This window comes from Haliotis asinina, chromosome 3 (assembly GCF_037392515.1).
Source record: "Haliotis asinina isolate JCU_RB_2024 chromosome 3, JCU_Hal_asi_v2, whole genome shotgun sequence".
In the NCBI taxonomy this organism is placed as follows: Eukaryota; Metazoa; Mollusca; class Gastropoda; order Lepetellida; family Haliotidae; genus Haliotis; species Haliotis asinina.
The window spans coordinates 58,664,415-58,689,957 of NC_090282.1; the positions used below are offsets into that span (position 1 = coordinate 58,664,415).

The 25,543-nt window shown below is 38.5% G+C and overlaps 1 protein-coding gene across 1 annotated transcript in view; it reads left to right on the forward strand.

Moving 5' to 3' along the window:
• Positions 1–568: 568 nt before the first annotated feature.
• LOC137276936 (lachesin-like) overlaps positions 569–25,543 on the forward strand; it is a 53,984-nt gene continuing 29,009 nt past the window's right edge. Inside the window, exon 1 of the mRNA XM_067808586.1 lies at positions 569–641. Within this exon, the coding sequence (XP_067664687.1) occupies positions 569–641 (73 nt within the window). The remainder of the gene's footprint in view (positions 642–25,543) is intronic.

Below are 25,543 nucleotides of genomic sequence, written 5' to 3' on the forward strand. Positions count from 1 at the left end.
ACTATTGATTATGTTTCTTGAAAAGCAAATTAATGTTGGTAATTTCTGTTGCATGTATCAAGAATCTGATAAAAGATTATCCCCTTCAAACCGGGTTTTGATGACATGGTGATATAATTCAGATTTATAAATACAATTTGCCCAACAACTGTCTCAATGGTATAATACCGCGCTAAGGAGGATAGGAAAGCTCTGCTCCCAAGAGTCGGTCTATCTCTGTACTCTTGAAGGCCCTTTCACAACTCAGTCAATACTCTGGAGTTTCCGTGAAATTGACACGCGCTGATTGGATGTTTGTTTCCGGTGCGGTGGAGAAGAGGCGCGCGTGCGCTCGTGCGAATAGCAGACGATAGTTCCTTGTGGAGTTAAAAGGGCGGGAACAAAGCTAACACCCGAGTCACATGTAATTTTATTTCTGTTACTCCCGTGTTGAGGACTCGGAACTATTTCGCTGGACTTCCATCATGGTTTGGGACACCCATTTGCTTGTAGTGGTAGGCTCACCTGCAACTGTGTCCCCCTGACTCATTTTACTCTATCGAAGTTGACGGACGCATAGCAAGTCATAATGATCCCATGGTTGTTGCTCAATTTGGATATAACTGGTAGTCTCCTGTTGATAATCAACTTCTTGGGGCTAGGTAAGTATATTTAATGTGTTGATTCATACGACCATCGATTCCATTTCCATGGCTAAAGGGTTGTGTAAACTTTACCGAGAGTAGCTGTAATATGTTTAATATCATCTTCGCCGGTGTCTGAAGCCCGATTGAACTTTCTGTTTTTTTAATTGTCTCATCGGGCCGCCCTGTTGTTTCAATTTCCTATTGGGAATATAACTGGGGAATAGTAATAAATATTAATGGCACCCGCAACGGAATGAGCGGGGTGACCATTTTTATAACTTGAATTATTTCCTTGGGTAAATAATTATATCTGAACTGGAAAAAAACGATCAAAGCAACCAGCAGTTAACCCGAACCATTCTGACCTGATTCCTCGTTCATTTCTTCTGTAAGTTAACTTTTCTGCTGAATTAAAAGGGCGATACCGCGATAGTGGATCGGTAGTGCTATCATGCAGAGCTTATTGATTTAAGTACAGCTTATAAGCTGACATAGTGTCATCGACTGTAACAAAATATGATTGTTTCATACACGCAGAAGAATGCTCTATTCATTTATCTACAATCACAGATACTGAAAAACGTCCTTTGAGATAAAATCTGAGCAGGTGATATGAATGTTCGGGTATTCTAACCCGTTTACGCTTTAACGCACCAGACCTTGATTCAGAAAGAAATATAATTATATCTGTAACAGATCCGACACAACTAAACAGTCTTATATTTATTCACCAAATGTTCCATCAGGGATAATTGAGAATATTGCTATTATTTCAAACACAAAGCACATCTCAATGCTGTCCTATAATTAATCTGTTTACACCTGTCCGTCTGGTGTCACATTCAGGCCTTTGTAAATATTAGCACACTTGTGTGTGTCTAAAAGGCATATTTGTTCTTATAAAGGCTGGACCATAATCGAATGGTTCTATCTTCAGCCAATACTAATGTTTATAAACGTTGACTACTCAACACCCGTGTCAACACAATAATCTGGGTTACATGGCATGTGGGAGGTTTGTCACCTGTTAGGAAAATAATAGTCGTCAAGTTCAGCTTAATAAGTCTTCGTTCTAATTCTCCTATTACGTCCAGAGACGTGAATATGGTTTCTACTTGCTTTCAGATTTTAATGATTCTGAGGCAAATGCCATTTGGCATCTGTGCCATTATATGATACGTTTCAATTTCGTTTCAACTTCATTGTATGTGACATGGTGTGATTACGTTTTGTTTATGATCAGGGTGGCATGCACTAAAGTATAATCTGTATGAAGTAAAAAATAATTCTAACTGATAACAGCATAAGCGATATATGCCAGAATATATATTTGTTATTTTCATATGCCTTTATACAATCTGAGTGAAGTGGAAATTGAAATATTCTTTCATTTTCACAATTATATGTCAGTGTACGTACAATACCATGCTGCCATTATTTCTGGGGTTTCTATAGACATGTATTTAAACAGTACCTAACGATGGTATATCATGTTGCAAAACAAATTAGTTTCGCTAATTACACCTAGACGTTTAGCAAACTACAAATAACATCTGAGAGTGCATCTAGTTTCTAAAATGCAACATGATACGTGACAAAGGCTCCTAACACTGGTACGCGGGTTGGCATTGATCTTAATCATTGGCTTGCAATTCAGCGTATCTATGCATATTGGTTTGTGGCCCATAATATTAACCCCTTGATTGTTTGGTCCAGACTAGGTTATTTGTATGTACAATATGACGTAGGTATTTCGGATAAAGACTTTGGTCAGATGAAGTTACAACTGTGTATGCTACGTGCGATATTCGATGAGGAAATCCTTCCTTATTCTTCGCATAAAACACTTAACATCACTTTTTTGTAGTGATACTAAAGTTGGGTAATAAAATATGCGTTTCATAAAACATTTCCATTATATAAATTGCAATATGATATCAATCGTCTACATTGCTCATAACAAATGGCAAAGTATACCCTGTCAAATGTCACTGCAATGTGATAGTGACATAGCCAAAACAGATTGTTTTAAATCAGCTGGCGATAACAGTTACTGAATACCCAATGTAGGGAAAATTATTTCAAAGCCAGGCCATCGATACAAACCATATATCTACTTGCGAAACAATACACACCTAATGATTTTGAAGTTGTTGTTGAAAAGTTTTCATAAATAATTTATCGGTTTGCTTTCAGCACATATGATATAGATGTTTGCAGTCAGTACGAGGACAGTCGTATTAATGCCGCTTCATTGTAGAACAAGTAAGACACGAAAGATATATATCAACTATTCCAATTGACTGACCTTGTATGGAGTTCGTCCGAGTATCAATGTTTCTGTTACTTTGGGAACAGAATGAAATCCATTGTTCAAACTACAGTTTTGACATGTTGATGGTTTGACAATGAAGACGAACTCGCTACGTTCATTCCGTCGTTCTAAATTTGGAAACATTAAGTCTTTTCTTTAGAACGAGCAGTATCTCGACATTGCGGTAAAGATAACACCCCTGCTGTTCCCAATCCTTCGTGGAGTACGATGTCTATTTCTGTTGATGTTGCTTAGTTTCCTTAATAATGTGTTCTGCATATGTCCTTGGCATTCACGAGAAGAAATATGACTGTTGCAAACAAACTTACCTCATTTGCTGTGAGTTCAATATTATTCATATTACTGCATTTTTCTTGGACATGCATTGATTCACTTAAGCACATATATTACTGTTTGAGATGTGCAACATGTTTAGCTATTGTCACAAAGGTAATCTGGAACAGAAATCTATCAGACAAGCCTCATTAAGACGACGGCTCGACGTTCAATCATATTTTAATGTTACTTATCTTGTCATCTAACCTGCTGTTGTCATGTGTTTCTGCCCTGATCGTAATGAAGGTCAGCGTGCGTCTCATGTTGGGCGTCAGACAAGGTATGTTTTGTCGACCTACCTTATTAACAAGGGACTTGATTACGTCAGAACTGAAAAATGTCTCCGATCTGTAAAGTATAGTGTTTTTTCTTCAAATTCTTAATAACCTAATCTGTGGGGTATCATAATCTTCAAAGATGATCTACCGCATCACTGTCGTACGTTCTACGTCTTCACAAAGCGCTACAAATCTTAGCGCTACGACTGCCGTACGTCTGTGCTGATGTATGGGACCTACGATCACATTAGAGCAACGATCGCTTTGTGACATGGGACTCCGAATGCTTCGGATATTGTTATTATTATTATTATTATTATTTAGAGATTAAAATAAATTAATGCAACAAAGAGACTCAGTGTTATCGTAGCACAGTCAGCGGGCTGGCTTCGTTCATCACCAGCTGAAGCCCAGGAAGCGTTGTCTCAGAAGTGCCTGAGATGTAAGCAAGACATTACAAGTCAAAGTCCGCATATTTATCATGTTTTACCTGAATCGTGCTGATCAGATTGGTCCCTGAATCGACAGCAAATCAAATCACTGAAAGAATTTCATTGGCTTTATCAAAAAGGACGAGATCAGATTTGTTGCAGGAATTTTCTTTAGATGCACACAGCCTATTCCAAAGATGAAAGGTTCATTTTCCATGACGTCCTGGACATTTTCAGCTTCGTAACATGGATGGACCTAGGGTTGTGCCGATTATGAGATGTTGCTTGGGCAAAGGAAGGATACCCGCTGACAAGGTTTTACACAGAGAACACCTTGTCATTGTGCATTAATAGTTATATCATCATTGTCACTAATATCATATTCATCATTTGTGACTAGAAAGGTCATAGCCACACACCATGTATCTCCGTGTATCTCGCGCCTCGAGAAGTTCCACATATAGGGTTCAATAGACCCAATGGAAGTATTGCAACTTCATTGTTCAATCTAATTATTGTAACTTTGGCTATGCAAACCTGGGCGCATTAACCAAAGTCTAGGTGTGTATTGATATAATTCACTTCACCAAATCCGTTAACCCAAATTACCTCGCCCCTGAGTCCTCCCTGTTAATACAGAAAGCTGTGAAAAACATTGTTTAACACTGGTAGTCTCACTTGGAGGAATATCTAATTAATGGATTTTCTTTATTAGGGAAATCCATGGTTCTAAAGACGTTGCCTGTTCATGCAGACTTGCAGACATGAGGGAAATTATAGCACCGTGCGAATTGTCCGCTAACGGCCATTGGGCAGCATTATTATGGGCCTAAGCTCCTTGACCACCTGCGGCCAGCCGCTTGCCCTTGTAATGAATGACATTACTGGACACTGAACATTGAAGTTACAAACACGGGTCTTTGTGGCAAGTCGAGCATTGATCGTACAAACCAGATTGTGGATGTGACATTATGATGTCCTTTTCAGTGTCACCCAGTGCAGACGTAGATTTTTGTCAGTCGTGTGGAATTTAGAGCTTTGAATAGACACGTACTTAGTGACCCTGCACATATTGCAAGTGCATTTATTATTCTCTGATCATTTGAACGTTATGATACCGATGAGTGTTTAACAATTGAACATTTCATCTCAATAGAATTCATTGTTCCATCAGATACTGAATTTCTAAAAAAACCAAACAAATTAGTAGAAAGGTGTTGACGTTTGCATGCGTGAATGAGTTTAGTTTTACGCCGCTCTTAGCAATATCACGGAAGAGGGATGACGGCCATGGGCTTCACACCTTGGAATAGAAGTTCTAACTATCGTGTATAGTGAAAGCTGCTTAATCAGGGCCCAGCTTTTCGAAGCCCTTTTAGCGCTAAGGTAGTCGTAAGTGCCATGCTTTGACATTACTTACACACATATTATTTAACTCAAACTGTTATGATTACTTCATAATGCGAGCTTCTGGTAAGTTAAATATAATTGTAGATTGTCTTTCGGAAGGGGTATTAATACCATCTGTCAATTAAAAACTTCTCGGGGGTTCGGGAAAGACATCACACAAATACTCAGACTAAGCAATATTCGAAGGAAGGCAGCGATCACTGGAGGAGAAGATCTATAGCTGGATTACGAAATAAGCAGTCAGTTGCGTAAGGTCGACACATCCCAATATACATAATATACATATCTGTACACTGTTATTGCTTACTTATCTTTTAAAGGTCTTTGGCCATGGTTACTTGTCAACACTTCTTTTCAACATGACAATATTTGTATTGCCCAAATAAAATTACAATACGTTACAGTACGTTGTGTCCGGACGCTGCATTATATACATATCATAATAATAAAGATGTGTCTGCTGGGCATATGGGAAACATATGGTCATATCAAACATATGAATCCTAATTAATTCTAATTAACCTAATCATCAAACCCCAGTTCGTGGATTATACTATGACAAATATTAGAACCTGCATCGCTTAAATGTTCGAACTGATATCACTTTGATCGTCAAATTGATTAGCAGTGATAACTCAAATGCAATTCCATTCGGCGTTAAACATAATTCGATAACTACCATTTTCAAGTCGTAGTTAACTGTTGTAAGAAAATAGCACGTCGAGGACAATAAAACTCTACTGTTCGTCATCTCTCCGACTAGAAGATACAAACTGAAAATTATCCTTGAATGGATAGTATAGAGGTCATGCCCAAGCCTGCAGCAACCTATAGCAGACGAACTTCTTCATCTGAACAAAACATTTGATATAAATGAGGGATGATAAAAATTCTAGTTTAAATAAACCTTTTACTACTTTCAAATAGTTAAAATGCCTTTGATGTCAAAATCTATTTTTTATGCCCCAGCGTATGTTCATGTCAATTTTTCTTATTCATTTCAAAGCAAGTTCTGTCGATGCTGGTGTAGCGTTGTTCTCTTTCAAAATTTGTTTTATCTCAAATACAGCATCCGGTTATGAATGGAAGCTAAAACAGGTTAACGGCGCAACGACAGGAAGGACCATTTCAAAATATGACATGTCCTCGACTTAGATCATGTCAGATCAATTTCCGTATTTTGACAAAGGATTCCTTTTACAAGTCAGCGTGTAACACACGCAAAAAATAACAAGGTGCTTTGTCGGTCATTTTCGAAAGCTACCTGAACCAGCCCATTTCATGGTGCACATTTCTGTCTGTTTAAATTCAACTGATGTATCTTTTTGTGCAATTCAGTTTGAAAGCTTGCATTGCGACAAGTTATCTTGTCGGACGGGTTGTCTTCAAAGGGGCGAGGTAACACATTACCGTAGGAATACTAGTGTCTCAATTGAAATATCTTTCTCATCTCATTTTGTCCCTAGTATAGTGATCTATCCTTAGTTGTTCGCGATCCATGCCCCGTTTTCTGCATTGTATTGTCTCAAATAGTCACATCAGTTTCAAGTTAAATGCTAATTGTAATGTCTGGAATTGTAATAATATAGTTCATTTACTGTCCTTGTCGAACGACTTCATACTCTTATATTACCTATGGGTAACGTATTGCCAGTTTTAGTCATAACATGGCTGATATATTGCCACTCAATGCATTAAGTCTATCATTACACTGCTATAGACTCTGTGAAGAATTATTGAAATTAACATTTCTATACATGACAAAGTGCACAGAACATGTTTACACGAAAACACAATCATAATCAACATCAACAAAGCGGTTGACCAATATATTAAAGAATTATACGAATATAGATTTTCCTTAGAAGCAAATACGTAACAAAGTTTTTTCTCTTTCTCAGATTTGATTATATCATACAAAGGCACCCACAATATGCTGAAAATGCATTAGTCATCAGGTTTATGATGTAACTAATACAGTATTAATTTCTTTGAAATACGCAGAAACATCTCCCTGTTACATCAACATAAAAAAGTTTACGGATAGACATGCCAGGGGTCTAAATTTTTGGTCCCATTTCTGACTAATGTAAGTGATTGTTTTACAATCATGTCAATGCACAAAATGTATCCAAGACAAACTTTTCGTTTCAAGATAGTGATATGTTTTATTGTGTTTTGTTAGTGTTATTACTGTAATTGATAACTGAAGAGAATATGATTTGTGTCACATCTACTTTATTGGGACAATGTCACTATAACTATTTTGTACATATAAGTAAACTGTAAAGTAAAGCATACCTTGAAATAAATATCTCATTAAAATACCTTTATATTACCCAAGGAACAAACCTCCTAAAACCCAGAATTGGTACTTTCAACCTCTGCCGTGAGTCTGAGGACCTGTCCGAATTTTCCTTCGTACTGGACTCTATGTTATCCTTACATTTAGCCACAGATCAACTCTTGCTTCCAGTATATCCATGACATGGATATAGTAAACTAAACACCTTATATTTCTTCCATTCCACGGATTGATCATTTGGAATTAAAATAGAACAGTGAAACTGATTCATCTGTTCCATATTCGTATCTATGCAGAGTAGTGTTACCGTTTTCTCAGGTTCGTATTAAAAGAAGCGTGTCTTGTACTTTCCTGATGTCAAGTCCCTTTACATCGAGAAATATTTCAGTACCGTTTCCTTAGGTTGGTATTGAAAGAAATGTGTCTTGTACTATCATGTTGACAAATCTCTCTTTATATCGAGGAATATTTCAGTGAATCCCGACTTCAGTATCTACACGATACATATACAGTGGACCATGTCCATTCTTCGAAAACAAAAATAAAACAATAAAAACCAAAAAAATAAACAACAAAAATACATGCAACTCAAGCCGAAACGTTGACTATGATCGCACTGTTCAATGTCTTATCAAAGCTTTAAAAATGAGGACATTTCCGTATTCATCACGAACTTGATGGTGGTTCACAAATATTGTCATGCTTTGCTGAGGACAAGGAACTTTCTATAAATGTCTTTTTATCAGTTTGGTTGGGTAATTTTAGTACTATACAAACAGTGTGTTCCAGAGAGGAATGGGACATTCACAATTATATATAGTGTAGATTTACACTGTACTATATTTAACTCAGAAATGAATAGTGTAGATCTAGACATGTATGCCATAGCATAATTACCAAAATGCATAAAAAACTGCCAGTGGTGTTTATTATGAATTTCATTTTTATCTAAACATTTCACAACATTTGACGTACTTCCTGTCTCGTCACAATGATTAACATCAGAATAGTAGTGTGGCCTTAAAGCTTAACGCTTTAAGGATGCCTTTATTTTCTCAAAAGAAAATTCATAATAATATATAACTTTATTGTCTCGTGTTTACAAAAGAGTTGTCGGGTGAAAACGTCGGGCAGATAGTTTGTAAGCAAACGTTGAACGTGATCATCATTTCTGCTTAAATTCGGCCCACTACACTACTCTAACTGAGAAGTTTCCAACTTCAATTCTGAACCTGGAACCCGATGACATATTTGCCATAGTTTGCGTTCGTAGCACTTGCGCTTAAAGTGCACTGATGTTATATGTGACACCCACCCCCACCCCCCACCACACACACACACACACACACACACACACACACACACACACACACGCACACACCCCGCACACACACACACACACACAAATACACATGTATGCACATTTAAATCACAGCGTGTGGCTGACTGGTACCATACATGTATCAGATCATAATATAACTTCCCAGACCTTGTTAATGGCTCATTCTCTGGAACATTTACGCAGAAGCCGGGATTTGCTAGTGCAACAATGGGCCACATTAGAGTTGGCTGTCTTGGGAAATATAACACTCAGACATCTTTTCTCTCATTTAACTACTTTGTTTGTTGGGAAGACATATGATTGTTTGCAAGTGATTTCCTTTCTGGGATGATATACGAAATCAGTATCCATCTTTTGTGGATAGTTTCTGTCTGTTGATAGCGTCATTACTATCCAGAAAAAAGTAATGTTTCTATAAAGGTTATTCATTAGATATCTTATTGAACATTAGGAATTTGTTTTCCACGATACGGTCTTCGGTATTAAGGCGATACGGTCTTCGGTATTAAGGCATTAACGTAGGTCGGGGGCAATCAATATACCTGAGTATCCATATTCCCCTTGTACTTTGCCTTAAACAACATATTTGAGTATACCAATTCTATTGAAATGTACATCACTGTCGGTGACCGAGAAACAGCAAACTACCCTCAAGGCTACGTAATGATATTACTCTAATGACGTCACAAGTGATACGAGTCTAATGATATCACTAGTGATTTAGTCTAATGATGTCAGCCTAGTGATATGAAAGTGCACAATTACGTGCAATAATGTGTGTACATCACGAAAGGCATTTCAGACCTCAAATCAATAGTGTGACGTTATACGTGACGCAAGGCGGCGTTTTACGTCAATTTTATCTGACACACATTCTATTTTAGCGGAATGTCAAAGCCCAATCTCGCACTGCCATATTCCAGGGCGTCTTCTTCATGTCTCACTGTTCGTTGACATTCTATATTGCTCTGTCTATTAATCATTAAATTTATTCCTAAATAGAAACTAATAAGTTAATGAAACAGACGGAGAAACGTGCAGGCGTAATGAGTACGCTAACGACGACGTCGACGACAGCAAAGAATGATACAAGTTGAAATAGCCCTAACATATCCTTCCTGGTGATATTCGACATTTTTTGGTTGTAGGTCAGTAGGCATCATTGATCAGATATTGTATGACGTGGGTACATTAACTAGGTCAGAACATACTTTCTGTGCAATGTCATATATATGTTACAGTCAGATTGCGAAATCTGTCATTTCGTGAAATGACTGAACGTTTCAGCCGCTTCGTGATATGACTGATAGGGTCAGTCATTTCGCGTCATGTGTAACAACAGTCAGTATACGTCATGATGATCTATCGCCATATGTTCCAGTTAGGGTGTTCATCTCCCGAGTTCTAATATTACGACAACATTTTACTCCATGACAATAAGAAGTGAACAAACTATGTCACCTTTTCGTCGCACGAAATCAAAGGGTCAAATTGAGTATGTATTATATACAACAGGGTGTATAGGTTGAAAATACAACGGCTTCGTCAATAAGGTCACACTGATTAATAGACAGTGACTGAAAATATGGCGCTTAACAATACCCATCACCATTCTGCCATCGATGCATGAATGCCTCCATTCCACTCTTGTTGAAGGCTACCTCAGATTTGAGAACATCTTCCCGAAACGACGTAATAATCATTGCACAATGCTTAGCATTTTTTTCAAAATGTGTAAGATATGGAAATCTGTCGGTGCCAGTGTTCAGTGGCCAGTGTTCAGTGACGTTAAAGCGTGACCATATGCATTGCAGACATAGTAAAACAAAACGACTGTTTGTGCATTGTCGCTGTGGAACAACATTTTTGTTGGATTTTTCATGACTCCTCCATTCTCACGGACGCAACAGAACAATAATGATGACCTGGCCATAAATGATCTTAAAAGAAGGCAAATGAGGGTCATCATCCCTTGGATTAACCGCACAGTTGGCTGTTAGAGTTATCCATTCGGATGGGAACAACTTTTGACAGCATGATAACCAATTGTGTCAAATTTCATCACCAGAGAATACCAACTCACTTTGATAACTCAGGTAGTATATTCTGGGTGATTGTTTACCTCGTCCTCCTGAACCATGTAAGTATGTTTTGTTTGTTGTTTACCGCCACACTCGAACACATTCCAGCTATCGGACGATGGTCTGTAAATAATCGGAATTGGTCAAGACAATCCGGTGAATGACATCATGAGCATTGATCTATACAGTTCGAATTCGATATGTTAACCAAGTCAGCGAGCCTGTCCTAAAATATCATTAGTCGCCTCTTACAAAAACCATGGGTTGCTGGAAACCTGTTCTAACCCGGATATTCAAAAAGAGCATTGCACAAACTCTAATAATTAAACTAATGAACCTTCCTCATATCAAAGACTCCTGAAATAAATTCAGCAATCGGAACAAACCTGAGCACATCCTGACAGCTGCGTGGTATAACAGCATAGATACAAAACTACCCATACAAGATTCATTCATCAAAACTACACATAACTATGACTTGTACATTTCATGGGAAATCAATCAACCACCTATATAACAATATGCCCGTGATACATACATGAGGAAGATATATACACTAGATGCCTCTGACGCTGAATCCAATCAATTCACATGCTTTGTGTTTGCGTGAGATTTGTCACGATGAAAGCTCTAAGGCAGCCCCACACTGACGCTAACGCGAATGCGAAAGAGCCCTGCTCGATCTAATATGACAAAAGATGAAATACCTATATCGATTTTTCTCATCACACTAAGTGCAAGCCATTTCCCATGTGATTTGCCACATTTATGGATGTGTGTCGACAACACAGTTTCCATAATTTTATACAGATTATCTTATTGAAATTTCATCGGAACTGAGCATCAGTGGATTTCCTGAAATGTCGAACGTTGTGTCCACACGTGAGCCGCTCCAGACATAGTATCTGACATTTGTCACTGAATGAACAAGAAGTTCCCTTGTATTTGCTATTCCAAATATACAGAGCTAACTGTCGTACAGTAAAGGCGGAAGAGGTCGACAATACCGTGGATTAGAAACGGAAGATATTCCTCGTAGTTTTTGTGCAACTTGAAATAGCATTCTTTTTATTCCATCTTGGCATGTGTTAAAGGACCAGTACCAACTTTGTCACATTTGTCCATATTCATTCTGTATCCTAATCAGTGCAGAAACTGTACTATGATACATCCGTGTTCGTGATTATATAGTTTCCAAGGACATGTCTGAGATGTGTATAGAATGTTTCTCGTTGGGTGGTACCGCTTCGTTCAATAACCGGACATACCTCAGATTTGATATTGAATATCTGAACAAGGAGTAACCTCGACAAATGCCATCTAAAGAGGTCGTTTCTCAACTACCCCACCCTGTCCTGAAGAACGACCCATTCGCGTGATCTCCGACCTGTTCCTCCTTTGTATGGTAGTGTACGTGCACTGTAACTAATCCCTTTATCACTTCAATGGCATTGCCACATGGCCGGTGGATCGGGATGGCTCCGTCAGATGTCAGAGGGCTGCACCTTGTTAGTCACTCGTACAGTGTGTGTTTTGTTAAGTAGTTGTGTAGATAATGGTCACTCGCAGGTTAATGGTGAAGCGTTTATACAATTCTGCGTATGTTGTTGTAGAACTCCATAGTGACATTTGGACACTTACCAGGTGTCAGTGCCACAACCTAATTTATGTACACACACAGGAAATCTACTACATTGCAGAAGCTTCAGGCAAGTGCTTAAAGAATGCGCCCACGTGACATTAGCATTGTCAACAGTACCGTATCTTTGTTGTAAGACATTTGGGAATCGCGAGTCAAGTACGTACTTTTGAATCGGTTCTGACCGGGATAATTCCCGGTCGTACCAAAGGGGAAATGCGCATCTTCCGGCTTCAGATAGAGCTTTCACCAGGTCTTTCGACGGTTCTAAGGCCTCTCGTCGAGTGTGGGATCTAGAAATAGCCCATGCTAATTTTCATTAACATCGAAAAAAGTAATGAACTTCTACTGTGATTGATCCTACCTCATTCGTCAAGAAACCTAGGTTTGCGAACGAGTTTTCTTTGGAACGCAGAATATGCACAAAAGATACAGAGGGCCTGTTTGGGCATTTGTAAAGTTTTACTTCTCCGACATTTCGTTTATGTGGAGGACTTCCCGGGTACATTATTACAGCCTTATCCACCTTCGATGTTTCGTGTTGATTTAGTACGTTATAAAAGTTATATCCCCAAGCGTAAGTTCCGTTTCGTACTGTATGACACTGTTTGATCTAACCTAATACTGCACGATACATGTGCATGTTAGAATCGGTTTAGACACTTGACCTTGTTTTCAGCGTCGATTTTGGCGAGGCCGAAGTGCTTACAAGTAATATATACTTCAAATATCGCCCAGATTCTGCCCAGTCACGCACTTTTCGCCCAGTATTTGTAAAGATATCAAGACAGTGTCTCAGTGCCTCAATGATTACATCTCTTTACTGTGAGTGAGTGTATATAGCTTTTCCCTGCCTTTCTCAAAACTGTGCAAAATAATTATGGGGTCGGAGGACTTAAATCATCATTCAACGACTTGGTACATAACCTCGGCAACTCGATAACACCATCGCACTCACACAAACACAAAGTTCTTGTTGAATTAAATCCTGAAAACCACAACCTCTTTGCATATGTGTGGTTCAAACAGATCAATGGTTATATCATAATTATGTTAATGTTTTATGGGTTTGAAGTCAATATTGACGATGCATGGAATACATTAAATAACTGGCGATTACTGACTGATCCACGTGTTTTATTTATTTATTTAATTTATTTCTTTAAAAAAAATGAATGATGTGACGTATCGAAATGTGTAGTGAGTGAGTTTAGTTTTACTCTGCACCCAGCAGTATTCCAGCTATATGGCTGCGATCTGTAAATAATCGAGTCTACCTATCGAGGACACCATTAATAACTGTTATAATTAATAATGAATATTATACAAAATAATACATTTTGTGGCCTGTAAAAGTACAGTGTCAATGCAAATGCGTTGTTACTTCTGTGGGCGCAAGACTGCAAAATACAGATTGCATATTCACCTGCGATAACATCACAGAAGCATAATTCTTTCACGGTAGAATTTGGTGTACGTTACTCTTTATATAAGAGATAGCCTTCACACAATAGCCCTCTTCCTTCAGTCATATAATACATTACACCAGTCTCTTCCCGTTCCTCTCGATGAAGCATGTGACTTTGTAATGATGATCGAGTAATATGATAAGTTGTCTTTTTGTTATATCTTTAGTATATATTGTCAGAAGGTCCCCTACATAGTCAAGTTAATTGGAAATTCGAGAACACCTCTACAGTTTGGTTGCTGGGGATTACTTCCGAACGCCATTGTTTTAAGATCCTATTAAAAATAAGAAGTGTGAAACTTATGAATACAATTTCACAGATCATTAGCAGGACTCTTCTTCTGAATTAGATGACAGTTCATTTGGCGATGCAGCAGTTAGATGTATTAACACTCGCCTCCCAGACTGCAGTCTGGATTCGTTATTTACAGATTTAATTGACACCTTGAATCTATCGGGAGACATGCCGCAAATAGTTTTATTACATTGGCTCTTTGACTTGAAAGGGTGTATTATATGCCCAAAAATGTTTGTGGAACTTCTGGATATGTCCCAGCGTACAAGACATAAGAATATACATATAGGTTCCTTATTTCACGCCAGTGCGAAGTTCTGTGTATGCAAAGTGACAACAGATCACAATATGTAGCTACCCCATGACTAACATATATTTACATAATTATTCACTTTCTCGCACATGCGAGTGATTGGCTTAGCGTTCATCGTCACATCGGCGATATTTCAGGCATATTCGAGACGAGAACATGCTTAAGGTTGAAATGGAATGTGTGTATATTATAAAAACTTGCCGTTAAAGTAAGTAAAATAACTAGAACTGAAACTAATGTGGAAAGCTAGCACTGTTTGGACAACAGGCTATAAATCGCCAACAACAGAAGATAGATCATCATTCTAGGGTCTCGCCCATAAAAGGTCTCACGCCTACAATAAACATAACACGAGTGAGTTTTACTCAGCTCTAGGCCAGCAGTGTCACGGCGGCGGGACTCCGGAAATGGGTTTCACATTTGGGGAATAGAAGCAGGATCTTCGGCGTGACTAGCGAACGCTTTCACCACCAGGTCAACCCCACCACCCCAGTAAAAGATAGAAGACTCCTGGGTATGAATTGTCGAAACTCTCCTTGTGCTAAGATAGTCGTAAGCGCCACGCATTAGCATCAACCTACGACTATTTTAGCACCAATTGTGCTTTGAAAATGTAGGCCCGTGTGTGTACTTGGTTGGAGATAGGAAGATGTAGGAAAAGCTATGTGTACTTGTGTAATCAGATGTAATAACTTATATGGAAACATGCTTTCATTTCCAAACCAGATGCAATATCAGATAAAAGATCACATATTGTAACTCCCTAGTGATTAGAACATACATATGTAAATGTTTTCACTCAGTTAGATGCTGGAACAAAATGTTACATGTTCGATTTAAAATAAAGGATATGCTAGTCTATAATGATATGCATTAGAAAGTTTCACTGCAATGTCGGAATCATACTCTTCAAACGACTATTTGATTTGCAATACACGATGACTTTGAGAATATTTGGTTGCATATTCATAGCCGCGGACAAGTCTCGACGAAGTCTTGCATTTGGCAGGACGTGACGCAAACCCATACCAGGCTGATCTATCCTTTAAAGCACAGATGGTCGTAGTTTATCTTTCACTCGTGAAGATCCGGGGCTAGAGGCTATTAAAGGGATCGGGAGGTAAACCTTGATGCACCATTAGGACGCAATGCTAATGGTATTAATGGTATACTAGACTAACACCTAGTATCTGAAATGAACATATTTTACTGAAAAAAAACCGTTCATTGTGAAAAAAAAGTTGAAATGGAGCCCTGAGACTTCCTTCATTTTCAGAAGCTAAGGAAATCTAGACTTGCCACATTTTCTAGACTTGCGTGGGCATTCTTGGATCGCATCGCGGCTCTCAACAGGGGGATATAATGATATGGTACAAATGAATGTCCCTACCCCAGTATAATCGCCCACTCCTTGAAAGTGCTTGTGCAGACACCAAAACAATTGCAATGGGGTCCACTATTAACAGTACTTGTGTATCGCTAGCGTGGTATTACAACACAACAGAAAGCAATCACCGTATGTGACGTGACGCTTCGGTGTTTATGCTTTCATAGCATAAAATCGCGAAGTGAGTATACTGATCTTACAACTCGCAAAGTTTTGTCGTCGCATTTATGCTATTAAAACTGCTCAATCGCAAAGTATTATCGACGCAAACTTTCCTGGTTTAGAGTACATATATATTGTCTTACTAAATTCTTTTTCATTGCAACTGGCAGATCTGTAACAACTCCTGGACAACTGTTAGATTGAGCAATTCATGGTTTATACGACATCAAAACAACTCATTTATTACACTTGACCAATTAACCGAACCGAGCTCATTGGTTTACTGTTGTTAGCCGTTTCTGGTCACGACGCAATTACAGCAAGTCAGCTGCCGCATTTCACATTGCTCAATTACGTGTAAATGGCAGTATAATTACTCGATTATCTAGTTCTTCGTGTTGACCTTCCATGTCAACCTCTGACTGTCGCTAACCTCGCCAAGGGATAGACGGCTCATCACTGATAACACGGCAGTTTTCAATAAACCAATCATAAGTTACATTTGTGATTGGCATGGGGCGAGAAATCAACGTACACTGACCACTTTATTCGCCATGTAATTGCAGCTTGTTCCACCACACGTGATTAGCGGGTAATATCTGAATTCGGCAGTCAGTGTTTCTGATAAATTCAATTGTTTTGAAATGGCGGTAGTGCGTTGATGGATGTCTATCTTATGAGCAATAAACTGCTATCTTGTACTTGTGCGTCACGCCGTGGCAACTATTGGCGTTGAGGTGCAGGAAATCCAAAAACTTAATTTCACATATAGGCAATTTGTTTGTAATCAATACGTAACGTCCTTGTTTCACGAAGGAACCAGGAATAACTACACATGCAGTATTATAGCTACATACTTACATCTATTGAAAAATACATGAGTGTCTATTAAAAACAAATACGTCTTTAAAAACGTTTTCAGAAAAGCTTGATACATGCTGTCCACGTTTTTCCTCTGACTGAAACATAATGTTAAGTTAAAAACGTGGTAATACAATGATTCTAGTATATTTCATTGTTATGGCGATGAACTGAAAGTACCCTTACTCTGCCACCGTTCACGAACCATTGGCTCAGACTTGCAAGAAGATCGGATGTGTATGCCCTATTATGCAATGCCTGTGCATCATATCCCTCAATTTCTGGTCCATTTCGGTGTTTATGTTTTTATTATTACTAAGATCAAATGAGATTCCGATGGCGCGATTGGTATCCTTATTGTCTTCATTACAAAAGCCGTAACCAAAAGCAACTATTACTTGCGAGTTTCTAGAGGATATAATGACATGGAAACCGCAAGATAATCACAGCATCTGATGACATGGAAAGGGAATACATCTAATTTTCTCCGACATTTTGCCCAGGGCTCGATAAGAGGTCACTGGATAGAGGCCCCATATTGGTCAGAGCACGTTTTTCTCTCTCAGGGGCCCGACAAGTCACTGTCAAGAGGGAGCGCTAAACATATGGGAAACCCGCGTATCGATCCCAGTCAGATTAACGAAATTACAGTTGCCTTTCACAAAACAGACGTCCAGTTACCGATTTATATTACCAATGTCAGTCCCTCGGTCGCAACCAAGATTAGCCAAAGTAGATGCCTATTGATTTGTGGAATTCGGCACCGAGTCTGTCATTTCCTTCTAGAAGAAATTTAGAATATTGAGAAGGAAGACTTGTTTCTATTACTTCTACAATCTCCTTCCACCGTTGTACCGCTCGGCTCCATTATTTCCGTGGACGGTGAACCCTCGACGTTGGTAATAGGTTCTTGAAACTTATAACGTTTTGCCTTTTAAGTGATCTGTGTTGATCCAGAGTGAGTAAGATCGCAGTGACTCACAGTATACCCAAACATCGACTCAATGGGTGGATAAACGTTATTCCTCTCTCAAGATTTGGATTAGGTGAAAATATAACATTTACTTGGCGTGAAATAGTTATTTTGTCCTTTTGATAACAGCCTACAACAACATATAACATTTACCAATCACAAATTTTATTTTCACGAGAAATTGAAACTAACGTCTTTATTTAATCACATTGTACATAATGTAGGGCAGTTTAACGTTTTCAGTTTCAAAGACAGTTCTAAATATGTCGCGATCACGCACACTGAGATGAGTTGTGTAGTACTGTAACGTGATATCTAAAATGGAATGAATCGGGTGTGACATATTTAGGAATATGCGGGTAACACCAGAAATGGGCTTCACACATAGTACCCAATTGATCAGTTAGTAGAACTTATTAGAATTTATTTCTTCTGCATGTAGTAGCGTAATAGATATACATAGATACATTTTCTAAATGTACTTTACTAGAGTTGATTAAAAGGATATGATTTTGTAGATGACAGGATGTACATAATAATAGCTCTTGATATACTTATTCTCGACATGTAATAGGTTGGACATGTACAAAGAAATATCATTCAAATCAAAGGTAATTTAGATTACTTCTACACTGTCAGTGCACACAATGAAATCACTGCATTCTGATCTGGAGTCGTGACGTCAAAGCACTGTATGACGTCATCGGTTTAATCTTGCTAAACTTCATTGGGAGTTATACAATTGCACAGATACCAACATGCTATTCACCAAATACTCAGTGTAAATATTAATGACGATATGCGTTTCTACTTTGCTCGTTTAATGTGAAGTTCAAACAAGAGTTTGCTACTATTTTTCAGTTTTTAGTTATTTCGATTTCAGCCACTGGACTTTCAGTTTGAACTGAGTGAGTGAAAAGTGAGTGAGTGGGTGAGTGTGGTTGTACAGTTCGGTGTAAGCGTGTTGGCTGTATAAGTAGTGAGTGAGTATGGGTTTAAGCCGCTTTTAGCAATATTCCAGCAATACCACTGCGGGCAACACCAGAAATGGGCTTCACACATAGTACCCATGTATCCGGGTCTTCGGCGAGACAAGCAAGTACATGCTTTAACCAATAGGCTACACCACCGTCACAGTTTTTGATTTGACAATCCTGTTAAATCAAAAAGAATTTATACATTTATAAATGTCTATTTAAAGGAAAGTTAAATATTTTGAATATGGATCAGCGGATCGAATAAGCTGAGAGAATGAGTAAGTTAATATTTAATGTCACATCGGCAATATCTCAGCCATATCTCGAATTATCTGAACTAAAGTATAACAATGTTAGTGATGAATAATGTGCTGAAAGAAACAGTGAGACTATTTGCGAAATATCATCATCACATGTATTTCTCATTTACACCTACGTGTTTCATCTGCACCATCAATAACCTTCAATTATTAAAACAATATGATACAATTACGATGACCCGATAACGACTTATGTCTTGGTATCCTGTTTGAGTCCATTATTACCACGTAACACGCCCAGATGGACAGGGTTGTCATTAATTATTGCATCTTAAAGAGGCTTTAACTCCTAAAGCAGTTCATAACATGAGTCTATTTACATCACTCAATTACTTTTCGTCCTATCGGTGGTAGTGGGAGACATGCTAATGAAGGAAATGTAACACTCAGTGAGTCATACTTGATTAAATTACATGTGAGCACTGATTGTGATATTAGCAATATTTTGTACATGGGATTGTGATTTCACTTCATTTCTATTTCAATGTCCAGTTTTCATCGTCCGTGCGTGCTTCTTTGACCAGAAGCTATATCAAGTTAATTGCAAGTGGAACCATTCGTCCGCACCAATCATTTTATGATATCGAGAGATGATCCTCCCGTCTTCCAGGCAGACAAAGCTGCTGAAGTTGTGAATTTCAGTCATGCTGCCGTGCTAATGCCAAATCTGAACTTAGGAAATTCAACACGTTTGCTTCAAGCGCATGCTTTGCGATGGTTAGATTTGGGGAACCCTCAGTACCGCAGTGTTCCCGTTGGTGTGAGATAAATGTATGTGAGGGAGTGAGTTTAGTTTTACTCCTCTTCCTAGCAATATTCCAGCAATATCACTCCAGGGGACACCAGAAATGAAAATGAAATGAAATATTTCAACTTGACGTGGAAGGAGAGCCTGAAGTCATAGCTTCAGACGCAAACCATTTTTGGAAAATCCATGAGCATAGGTATGGTACTGGCAAACCCAAAAATGTAATGTGGGATCCAAACCATCATAGGTGTCTGGCAGCTGTACAGAAAATATACTGTAAAAGGAACGCAACTCTTGTTATTTGCCAAGTATTTTTACCAGACTGCATAAACATTAACGTTTATTTTTTGTGAAATTTAGTATTTCGAAACAAACGTTTCCATTGTTGTTCAGTGTGAAATATTTACGGAGTTTAACATTCCAAGTCACCATTTTGAAGGGTCCCACTGTAAAGTAGTGACATGCGGCTAGTTATGTCTGCTAACATTCAGAAAACGCGAGTTTCAGTCCAAACAAACATACTGTGTGCAAAGTCGTGACGTCACTCCATCAGCAGAAATAATGTCTCCCCATCATCGCGTTGTTAGTGATATCCCGGGCAGAAAAAATAATATGAAACGTCACCAACGTCTATACCGGTTAGTTTGGCTTATTAGATGATAGAAATAACTCTAAAATATCCCTGATGACACTTCATGCAATGAATTCACTTGATACAGTGAATTCAAGCTGCTGTATCTAGAATCATAAATATCACTGACGTAGACTTACCAAGAAATGCCTGTTAACCATTTGGTACGATCTTTGATAGATATTACGTACTGTTACAAACATGGCTCGCACAGAATGAGGAGGAAAATGTTTCAGGGCGTGATGCTCAGTCATATATTCCAATATGATCACACTAATCTAAGTTCTACGATAAGCAGTTTCATAGCTGTTACGAATCTCCACAGAAAAGACTATAGTTGCTGACCTCTGCTTCAGAGGTGCTCAATATTAAAGCCACAATGGTGCCAGCACCAGCGCCTAGTGACAGCAAGAGTTGTATACTCCCCAGTGAGTTTGAGATTTATAATACGATGTGACGATGAGACGGACATCCAGTGATCGAGGGAGACAAAATTTAATACCAGCGCCTTGAGCAAGCAATAGTTGCATGGATATGTGCGCTATATAAATATCCTATAATAATAAATTCATTCGCATGTCGTGCTGTGTATCTGTTACGTTGAAACTTGATCTGCCGGATTGTCCATCGAGATCTCGAATGTCTGGATATTTCAAAGTAACAATAACTTCCTAAAGGACTGAAGGTGCCCTGACGAAAGTTACAGTGAGCAATGACATGGACAATACTTCCTTCACATCAACAGCAAGCACAAACCCGGGGACTGCTATATGGTTTATTAAGATTAACACAAACGAAAACAACTGAGTATTGCCACTTGTCATACTGACTCTCGGCAAGTAAGCAAATTGGCTTGTTTGAATGACATCTGATTTGAAATTGTGCAACTCCAAGATGACGATATTCATTTTTGTAGTCCTTATCTTTAAGGTTGCGATCAATACTGTTATACTGCAGGCTCTCTTAACGCTAAGATAGTCGAAAGTGCTATACGTTAACACTAACTTACGACTATCGCAGCGCTAAGAGGGCAAAATGTATATATTAGTACAGCTAGTGGGCATGGATCTCCACGTAAATCACATTGCATGAAGCATTTAGCGAACTTTTGTTCTGTGTCATCGCTCTACTACATCAGTTTTGATGACATTCCGATTTTTATCATTAAATTATATATGTTGCAGTTGTCATTTAAAATTTTATTAACGGTCTGTGGATTCATTGTAAGCGCGTGCTGTTATTGTTTTAAACTTCAGACAGCAATAGTTTAGTGTTGTTAATTGTATAAGCAGCCATCGTCATGAAGAAATGTAGGTTACCTCGTCAGATAATGGCATGCTAAATGTCAACACTCCAAATGTACACTAAATGCATAGGAGGCCTGTGCATACTAAATGGTCGTAGATCCCGAAATCTTTCCTTTTGATATATATGTCAAACTTGAAATAACTAAAAAGTGTGAAGTTATGGTTTAAGGTTTATTATTACGGCTCTATTTCAGCGACTGTGTAGCATTTCTGTGTGGTGCAAGTAAAATGAATTAACAATCAGCTAATTCATGTAATGACTCACATGAGAGCGTATGGATGCGTGACTTTATATGCGATAACCTATAATATGCATCCAGGGAATGATGTTGAACTGTCATGCCCATAATAGATCATGTTAACATGTGGATGACATCAATCATTTGCTTTGATACTCACAAAAATCGTTAAATAGTTTTCCGGGGATGCGCCACTGTTTTGTAATAAATGCTGGTATTATTTTGAAAGGCAGTTATGTGATGGACTATTTGACCAAAGGGGACATATCAATAATGGTGAGACAAAACAGTGAAAATCGAGAAGCGTGTAGTGGATAGCTAAAACCTTCTGAGATTTAAAGGATGACATTGTTGATAACAATGTTTCAACATTATCTCTTCCTGGGTCCTCACACTTCTGTCAACGGTGTATGGATCTGGAGGATCTTTGTGAGGTCAGATCTAAATAGTGTATTGAACTATGCCTAATTGACATAATTAAAACAGACTTTGGCATTGTCCAACAGAAACAACACGTCTTTATTGAGGTTTCCTTGTCGTTTAGCCTTAGCATCGTCATGCTTTTGTACAATCAGATTACCATAGCATTGGCCAGTGAAGTCTACTCTTTCGAGAGCCTGTTCACAGGAATAAGGGAAGACCGACGTCATCTCCCGAAACAGATTTCCCCTTCTGATAGGAGGAGACGTCAGATCATTCCACTACTGGAACCCCTGTTTAATCTGGGGTTGATAGTGGTAGTGCCATTCCTCGCTGATGCAAATGGTTCATCAAAACCAGAGACGTGACGTGACGTGACGTGACGTGACATATATCATTCACAGTAAGAGTCAGTTCAGCCACACCTGGTACTTCAGCCAAGTGTCTTCGATCCCGTATCTAGTCTTCTAATGACGTCGCTGTATCATATTGACGCGAAATGGAAGGTTACGTAACAAGGATAATAACTCGGGACCCTGTAGGATTGGAACTCACCAGCATCACCTTGCGAGGGTAGTGGCACTGTCCAGCGACGTTAGCTTCCTTCGACCACGAAGGGTCATAAAAAATGTAAATGCATTTTAGATAAGTTATTGGTCATAACACATCTTTCTTTCCTCTATATAGGGCCCATTTACGACATCTGTTAGGTATAGGACTGCGACATGGTAGAGTTTACGAACCATATCATTTTCACAGTCAGCGGTTCCATGTCTGTGGGTTTTAGGACGCTTAAACTTAAAACATACCATGAATATATAGTACCTGTAATGTTAGTGCTAAAATATCCTAAATCGTCGAAAGATGAACGAATTCACATCACGCTATTTATAGATGCGGGGATTGCAGTTAATGTGCAAAAGAAATGCTTGCCGCTTCATGCATCACACGATCCGCAGAAATGTTTAATTGAAATAACAATATATATCTAGAGTTGTGTATGATAAAAGTTCTATTCAAGACATGAAATTGACAACATTCAGGAGGACCAGACCGGAGCAACAATTACCAAATGTTGCCAAATCGAATTCATTTGGTGAAGGAGTAGCCTAACACTACTAAAAATGTTGCAAGGCCTAGGAGTATGTAACGTCTTCAGCCACTGCAGCTGCAGCTGCTCAACAGGTAGTTGTATTCATCCATCAATGATCTATCACCAACCCAAGCGAAAACAGCGATAATCTGAAAGGGGTCTGCAGTGCTGTCAATCCTCTAACGTTACATTGACGTATGGATTCTTGACTGTTTTTCTATGGGCAAATCCCCCTGCCCCTCCTTAGCCTCTGTCCAGATGATCACGTTACAAGCCCAGGAACATTTGTAAGGCATCAATTGATATTTGAGGCAGATCAGCGACATGATTTGAAGTTGGTCGAGTGAAAAATGATTTTTCCAAACGGATTCGTTCTAATATCAATCTTCAAGACATCGCTGGTGTTTGGAAAGACGGCCCTGTAAGCGATGACTTTCTTTATCTTGCAATGCAATGTTTTCTGTAATTCAAGTCAGTGTAAAGTTCTTTCTAGCCTTCTGGCTATCTTAGGAAATGATTAATGGCAACCGTTATTATAAACCCATATGCGTCGCTCATTTGCCCAATCAAATGACATATGCTTCAGTGTTTATAACAGGTTCAAAGAAGGAGATTTGTGTTTCCCTTGAACAATTTCACAATTCCATTTATTTCATATTTATAAATCGTTTCATGCATGAAGCCGTTTCCTGGTAGGGTGTCATAGTCTGTTAAGGTTTTATGACAAAGGCACTGAAACATCATGGAATCAAGAAACATGTGATGACGATGAGCGAGTGTCTGGAAAGAGTAATACGATTGTATCTGCTGTCTGGTTTCACGCGATGGTGTATCGCTGTAGCAGAAAATCGTATTTGTAGAGGAATCTTTCACTTTGGTGCTGGCAAACCAATATATAGTCTGCGATACAGACACTGAAACATATATATGCAGTACATCTCATGTGAGTCATTTTCTCTCGTCTCCGTTTTTTGTCGATATATTAAGACAATAATGCATGTTTCTGTAAAATTATGTTTGCCAATATTAATATTGGTCTAACCAACACACAGAAGTAAAATTAGAGCAAGGATTTAAGTTTTATGATGGTTGATTCTGCATGGACGAAATTATAAGTTGAATTTTTGTGAGCCTGCACAGACATTCACATACCAGTTAACGACAATGAATTGGATTTCAGACTCGATTTGTTTACAGACCTCATCGATACTGCCGAAATAAATACCTGCACAAGATCAAGTAACAATTCTGCAATTGACTCTACATTTTGGCAGAGATTGTTTATGAATGTGGAAGGGGTTTTGTCGCTCCTATTTACGAGGAAATCGATGAAGCAAGGGCTATGATAATCTACCCCTGGTGTACATCCAAATGCCAAATTGTCAAGAATGTGCAGAAAACATTGTGGGTTTAAATTCGCATTAAATTCAGTATTTTATAACTGTCAAAAGTAATATAAGCGCAATTTTCCCCATAAAGACATAGGAGGCCTCTTTTTCTGCTGGGTTTTCTTGGAAGATTGCGAGAGGCAAATTGATACAGATATATGTACAGGTATATTAGATTATCTAGAATTCATGGGCACGA